General features: G+C 46.4%; 1 protein-coding gene across 1 annotated transcript in view; it reads right to left on the bottom strand.

The window, feature by feature from the left end:
• Positions 1-7,519, bottom strand: part of LOC143285937 (uncharacterized) — a 194,372-nt gene that overhangs the window by 14,303 nt on the left and 172,550 nt on the right. The window contains exon 3 of the mRNA XM_076593390.1: positions 178-361. Coding sequence (XP_076449505.1) covers positions 178-361 — 184 coding nt within the window. The remainder of the gene's footprint in view (positions 1-177; positions 362-7,519) is intronic.

The following is a 7,519-nucleotide window of genomic DNA, read 5'->3' as shown; positions in this document are numbered from 1 at the left end:
GATACCCTCCTACATACCCACACCCCCCACACCCACAACCCTTCTCCCCCCCACCCCACCCACCCACACACGCAGGACACTGACCGTCGGTGCCCACGTCCACCCTCCTTCATACGCACACACCCCATACACCCACCCACAACTCTTCTCGCCCCCCCCCCACACACAGACACTGACCGTTGTTGGTGACCCGTCTCTGCCTGACGAGGTCCACCTTGTTGGCCACCACAATGATGGGCCGGTCGGTGCCCACGTCCACCCGGAGGTGCCTGAGGAGAAAGGCGGCCACGTCGAAGGACGACCTGTCTGTCACGGAGAAGACGATGATGTATGCGTCATAGTTGGACTGCTCCTGGGACACCTGGTGAAGGGTAGGAAGAAGGAAGAGGGTTGGTGTTAAAAACTGTGTGTGTGTGTTTTATCTTCAGTTTAACGTCTATTCACTATAAGTGTTTTTAGACGGAAAGGAGTCAAGTAGTGGATAAAGGAAAGGGAGTGCATGTGAATATTAGTGTAAAAATGTGTTCATGTTATGTATGTTAGTGTGTGTGTGTGTGTGTTTGTGGAATGGAGTGGAGTGGGGTGGGATGTTGCGTGTGTGAGACTGAGAGACAGAGACAGAGACAGAGAGAGAGCACTGAAATGTTTAATGTCATTATCTGTAAAGCTCCAGTGACATTGTAGTAGGCACAAATCAGAACAAAAAATGGTGCAAAACAAATAAAATGGAACAGAAAAGAAAAAACATCATCAAAGTAAACTAAACTACTAAGGGATAAGCGGCACTTGGGTTCTTTGTCATTTGCTTAAAATGTCCATGTGGCAGGCGGGTACTGTGCCTCCCCCCCCCCAGTCGTTCGTCTCCAAGGTTTGAACAGTACACAGGAAACAAAGTACATATTGTAATCCGTATAATAATCATTTAAGCATGTGACATCGACACACTCATTATATCAATACAAACACATAACAAAGTACATATAAAACATATAACACATCAGAAAAACACATTGTCAAAATTGACCATCCAAATGTGTGTGTGTGTGTAAGAGAGAGAGAGAGAGAGTGAGAGTGTGATGGTTTATGGATGTATGTTGGTAGTCGTGTGTGTTTGTGTGTTCTTAATTATGAATCTCTGAAACTGCATGTTTGTTGCATATCTGTTATGCATGTGTGTGTGTGTGTGTGTGTGTGTGTGTGTGTGTGCGTGTGTGTGTGAATGTGTATCTGCATGTTTTACATTTATTTGCTTTTTTGCTTATTTAGCATCATTATTGTCTTTTTATTTTATTCTTATTATTATTATCATCATCATCATCATTTTTTTTTTCTCAAGGCCTGACTAAGTGCGTTGGGTTACGCTGCTGGTCAGGCATCTGATCTGCTTGGCAGATGTGGTGTAGCATATATGGATTTGTCCGAACGCAGTGACGCCCCCTTGAGCTACTGATACTCTTAGTATGTTGTCTATGCCTGCGTGTGTGCGTGTGTGTGTAGTGTGTGTGGTGTGTGTGTGTGGTGTGTGTGTGTGTTGTGTGTGTGTTGTGTGTGTGTAGTGTGTGTGTAGTGTGTGTGTAGTGTGTGTGTGTGTGTGTAGTGTGTGTGTAGTGTGTGTGTGTGTAGTGTGCGTCTGTGGTGTCTACTTCAGTCTCTCAAGGACGCGTCACACTGCGTTTGGGCAAGTCCATAAATTATACGCTACACCACCACATCTGCTAGGCAGATGCCTGACAGCAGCATAACCCTACACGCTGAGTCAGGCCTCGTGAGCACGCAAAAATACTGGTGGAGGAATACCCATCAGAGTGGATTTCTTCTACAAAATTGTGGACCACACTACTGCATGTTCGGTGCATATCTGTTATGCATGTGGCATGTGTGGGTGTATGTGTGACTGCGTGTCTTCATGTTTTACATTTATTTGCTTATTTATCATCATTGTTGTCTTATTTATTTATTTATTTATTTATTATTATTATTATTATTATTATTATTACTACCTTTTTATATTATATTTATTTATTTATTTATGTAAGCTTATCTATTATTTATTCACCTTTTTTTTTCTCAAGGCCTGACTAAGCGCGTTGGGTTACGCTGCTGGTCAGGCATCTGCTTGGCAGATGTGGTGTAGCGTATATGGATTTGTCCGAACGCAGTGACGCCTCCTTGAGCTACTGAAACTGAAACTGAAACGGGCCACACTTTTGTTGCCACGGGTTCTATTTTCAATGCCCCAAGTGAGTTCTACACTGGGGACCTCGGTTTTATCGTCTCATCTGAATGACTCGACCAGACGCTCAGTTTGATTTTTCCAGTCAAACCTGGCAGAAAGGGTGAGAGCGAGATTCGAACTCGCGGACACTATACTGGCAGATAAGCGTCGTAACCACTCTGCCACTTAGTTCCCAACAAAACGTTTCCCTTCACAAAATCACTGGATTGAGTTGGGGGCAACGTCTTCTGCGTTCTTGGACTGCAACTCCCACGTTCACTCGTAAACACACGAGTGGGCTTTTTACTTACGTGTATGACCGTTTTTACACCCCCGCCATGCAGGGCAGCCATACTTCGTTTTCGGGGGATTGGGGCAACATTTCGCCGCTCTGTCTTCCCATTTTCCCTTTTCTTCTTCTTCTGTCTCTCTCTCTCCCGGTCCCTCTCTTTCTCTCTCTCCGTCCCTTCCCACCCTCTCTCTTTCTCTCCCCCCGTCCCTCTCTTTCTCTCTCTCCGTCCCTTCCCACCCTCTCTCTTTCTCTCCCCCCGTCCCTCTCTCTTTCTCTTCCCCCGTCCCTCTCTTTCTCTCCGTCCCTTCCCACCCTCTCTCTTTCTCTCCCCCCGTCCCTCTCTCTCTCCGTCCCTTCCCACCCTCTATCTTTCTCTCTCCCCCCCGTCCCTCTCTCTTTCTCTCTCTCCCCGTCCCTCTCTCTCTCTCCGTCCCTTCCCACCCTCTATCTTTCTCTCACCCCGTCCCTCTCTTTCTCTCTCTCCGTCCCTTCCCACCCTCTCTTTATCTCCCCCCTCCGTCCCTCTCTTTCTCTCCCTCCGCACCCTCTCTCTTTCTCTCCCCCCGTCCCTCTCTTTCTCTCTCTCCGTCCCTTCCCACCCTCTCTCTTTCTCCCCCCCCCCGGTCCCTCTCTATCCGCCCCCCCCCTTCCCCCCTCTCCCCTCCCCGTCCCTCTCTTTCTCTCTCCCCGTCCCTTCCCACCCTCTCTCTCTCTCTCTGCCGGTCCATCTCTCTCTCTCTCCGTCCCTTCCTCTCTCCCCCCGTACCCCTCCCCCCCCCACTCTCTCTCTCTCTCCCCTTCCCACCCTCCGTTTCTCTACCTCCTTCCACCCCATCGCTATTTTTGCATCCATTTCTCCCTCCCCCCACCCTCCCCCGCCCCCACCACTCTCTTTTTCTCTCTGTCTTTCTTTCTTCTCCTCTTACACGTTTGCTGAGAGGACAAGGTCTTCCATTTTGTTTTGCTCTACCGAGTAAATCTTGTGGGATTTCCGTCGTTCAGAGAGCTAAAGAGTTCAAAACGAACACCATCCCCCAAGGTTGTCGGCAGCTAATGAAGTCTGCGGATCTCTCTCTGTGTGTGTGTGTGTGTGTGTGTGTGTGTGTGTGTGTGTGCTCTTAATTCTTCCTGACTTGATCTGCCTCTCTCTCTCTCTCCAATCTTTTTCTTTTTCACTTTCAAAAAAAAAAGAGTTCAAAACGAACACCATCCCCCAAGGTTGTCGGCAGCTAATGAAGTCTGCGGATCTGTGTGTGTGTGTGTGTGTGTGTGTGTGTGTGCGTGCGTGCGTGCGCGTGTGTCTGTGTGTGTGTGTGTGTGCGCGCGCGCGCGTGCTCTTAATTCTTCCTGACTTGATCTGTCTCTCTCTCTCTCTCTCCAATCTTTTTCTTTTTCACTTTCACTGTTATTTGTTGACGCTCTTATTCTATTTACATGTATTGAGTACATATGGAGCGCGCGCGCGCGCGCGCGCACACACACACACACACACAAACAGCGGCAGAAAGACAAGAGACAGGTATAGATTTATTATTTTTTTAAACCATCATCTGAAACAAGAAATTTATCACGTGCATTGATGTATATGCCATCCCGGCTGACATGATCGGATCCAATACAGGACGGAGCCCAACAGACACCTCAGGTCACGGGAGCTACGCACCGTCTCCTCAACAGGTTAATGACGATGATCACGTTCACAAAGACGCAACAGGCTGCACTGTCGGCCATCCGTATTGATCCGGAATGCCGCTAAACTAGTAACTCGCTAAAGGTCACCCAGCACAACACACTGTTGTGGCTGTCAGTGACAGTGCTGTAACTGCGTCAAGACTGAACGTAGAGAGGCGGGTATATTACGCGTGCTACATTACTGTGATAAAGGGGGGGAAATAATTATTACCTCACCAAATAAAAGGAGTATGAAGATTCATATGAATTTACGGTGATGACAATACAGTTTTGGCTTTCCCGTTAATTTTTTTTCTTAAAAAAAAAAAATCTTTGTACTGTTTTTGTCAGGGTCTTCTTCCCCCCCCCTCCCTCTCTCTCTCAAGAATTAGCCCTCCAACCCACCCACCCCGCCCCCACTGATGTTTTCATCTTTCTCCCCCCCCCCTAACCACCTTCTGTTGAATGGCAACCACAAATAAAAACAATCAGCAAGTAAACACACAAAATCAGTTTGTTAAGTGCATAACATACCTTCTTACCTGGTCAAAATACTAAAACGAAAACAAAATATAGAAATGCACACACACACACACAAACAGGAGACAGAGGGGGACACACACACACACACACACACACTATATATATATAGAGAGAGAGAGATAGAGAGAGAGTTTTCCTTCTCATGTCTTTTCCTGTCTCCATTTTTCTTCTCTTCTTTCTGTTTTTTCCTCCTCCTCCTCCTTCTCATCTATCTCCTCCTCCTCCTCATCTTCGGTCCACCGGCCTCTGACTCCCCCACCTCTTTGCCACACACGGAGATACACAGCATAGTGTCATCAGTTCCATTCAGTTCAGTTCAGTTTTTTTTTTTTTTTTTTCAAGAAGGCGTCACTGTGTTTGGACAAATCCATAGTATTCGCCCCGCCACGTCATGTCTGATCAGCAGATGCCTGACCAGCAGCGTAACCCTGCACGCTTCTTCTTCTGCGTTCGTGGGCTGCAACTCCCACGTTCACTCTTATATACGCGAGTGGGCTTTTTACGTGTATGACCGTTTTTACCCCGCCATGTAGGCAGCCATACTCCGCTTTCGGGGGTGTGCATGCTGGGTATGTTCTTGTTTCCATAACCCACCGAACGCTGACATGGATTACAGGATCTTTAACGTGCGTAGTTGATCTTCTGCCTGCGTATACACACGAAGGGGGTTCAGGCACTGGCAGGTCTGCACATATGCTGACCTGGGAGATCGTAAAAATCTCCACCCTTTACCCACCAGGCGCCGTCACCGTGATTCGAACCCGGGACCTTCAGATTGAAAGTCCAACGCTTTAACCATTCGGCTATTGTGCCCGTCCTGCACGCTTCAAATCAAATCAAATCATGGTGCTTAGTGCCTCGCCGACCACTAAGGCCATCTCAAGGCTATCGCCACGTTAATACCTACTACAAGGGTAAATAAAATAAAATGAAAACAAGTCAACGCTTTCAGCTTTCTACTCAAAGTTTAAAAAACCTTCCATAGTTTAAAACCTTCAAATCTGATTAAAAATGTTCACTTCTTTCAAGAAGTCCATCAGCGTCCACGGAGAGACATCACGAAACAAAGTCTTCAGAGAAACCGCCGTGTAATGTCTGTGTCTAACCTCATGCAGATCCCAGCAGTCAAGGAGCACGTGTTTCACGGTGAGAGGCTCACCACAGGGAATACATCGAGGGGCCTCCTCCCCCTTCAACAAGTAAGAATGAGTTTAAAAAATAAAAAAAAAAAAAAAATTAAGTGTGCCCTGCACGCAGTCTGCACAGCACACACTCCTCCTTTCTGTTCTTCACCCCCGATGGGAGGGTCTCTTTTAGGTCTAGACGGATTTGGAACAACTTCTTGTCCGTCTGGGTGTTCCACTCCTCTTGCCAAAGATCTTTAACTCTCTCCATACGAACGGCGAAAGAGACGACGTTACCAGCGTTTCATCCCAATTACCATCATCAAAATATTGCAAGCGGAAGGCTCTTATACTGAAGAGGTGAATGTTGACAAAGAATACCACAATTCTGACGACGGAAGCTAAAGGTTGGGTCATTCAGACACCCACTGGACATCCGAGAGGTCTGTGTAGAGGAGAAGAGAGGGCTGGCCGTACTGAGTGAGTTAACGTAAGTGCTCACCTTCTGCTTCGTGTCTGTGTTTGGTACGAAGGATCCCTGCACGCTTAGTCCGGCCTTAAGGAAAGAAAACTAACTAGTAACTAACTAAATGAATGAATGAATAAATAACGGTAATGATAATAATCCAAGGTAAAGACTATTGGAATGCAGTGCAGGGAAAGATAAGCGGAAGGCAAAAGACTGAAATGAACAGTGAAAGAAAATGAAAGGGGCACGCTAAGTGAACCCCTACCGTGCGAACCCGCACACGCGCATACACCGACCCATGTGTGAAAATGTACACACACACACAACTTCGCCCCCCCCCCCCACACACACACACACACACAGGTGCACAACATATATCCAAAAAAAATTGCAGTCTCACAGATATGAAAGTCTCAAACAAATGAAATGCACAGAGGCCAAACACTACACAAAAAATAGCACACAAGTCCCAGCACATAATCTCTCTCTCTCTCTCTCCCTCTCTCTCTCTCACACACACACACACACACACGCAGGTACAACAGATATGCAACAAGTTGCAGACTCCAGGCACAAAAGCCTAAACAAATGTGCGCAGTCACAACACTACACATAAAAGCACGCAAGTCCCTGCACACACACACACACGTTTGGTAGTGGCAAAAGTATTTCCAGAGAAAATGACAATGGTAAAGTTTACCACACACGCACACACACACGCACACGCACAGGCACGTTAACTGCTCCCACAATACCCATCATCAGTTCTGTGCTAATGGTAACTTTTTTTTTTTTTTTTTTTTTTTTACAGCGTGTCACAGGTCCTTGCAGTGCATTTTTTTTTCTTTTTTTTCTTCTTTTTACCCTTCTTGTTGACAAGATCTGATGGTGGTTTTCACCTTGACCTTTAGTGAAAAAATGTCAATAACAAAATACTAAAAAAAAAAAAAAAAAAAAATGTAAATGGCAATTCCCTTTTTCGTTAATGCACACAGCTGTCACCTGGAATGATAAGCATCTCTTAACATGTCGGTGAACTTTTCTCTTTTCATTTCATCTTTATCAGTTTGCAGGCAATCGATGGTGCATGCTTGTGTGTACGGGTTGTACACTTCTGTGTGTGTGTGTGTGTGTGTGTGTGTGCGAGCTCGCGCACGTGTGTGCGTGTATGTGTTCGTTTTTTTTTTATATGTATGAGCGTGAGC

The sequence above is a fragment of the Babylonia areolata genome, chromosome 9 (genome assembly GCF_041734735.1).
Source record: "Babylonia areolata isolate BAREFJ2019XMU chromosome 9, ASM4173473v1, whole genome shotgun sequence".
NCBI classification, from domain to species: domain Eukaryota; kingdom Metazoa; phylum Mollusca; class Gastropoda; order Neogastropoda; family Buccinidae; genus Babylonia; species Babylonia areolata.
Note: the sequence above shows the minus strand (reverse complement) of the source record. Positions and strands in the feature narration are given on the sequence as shown.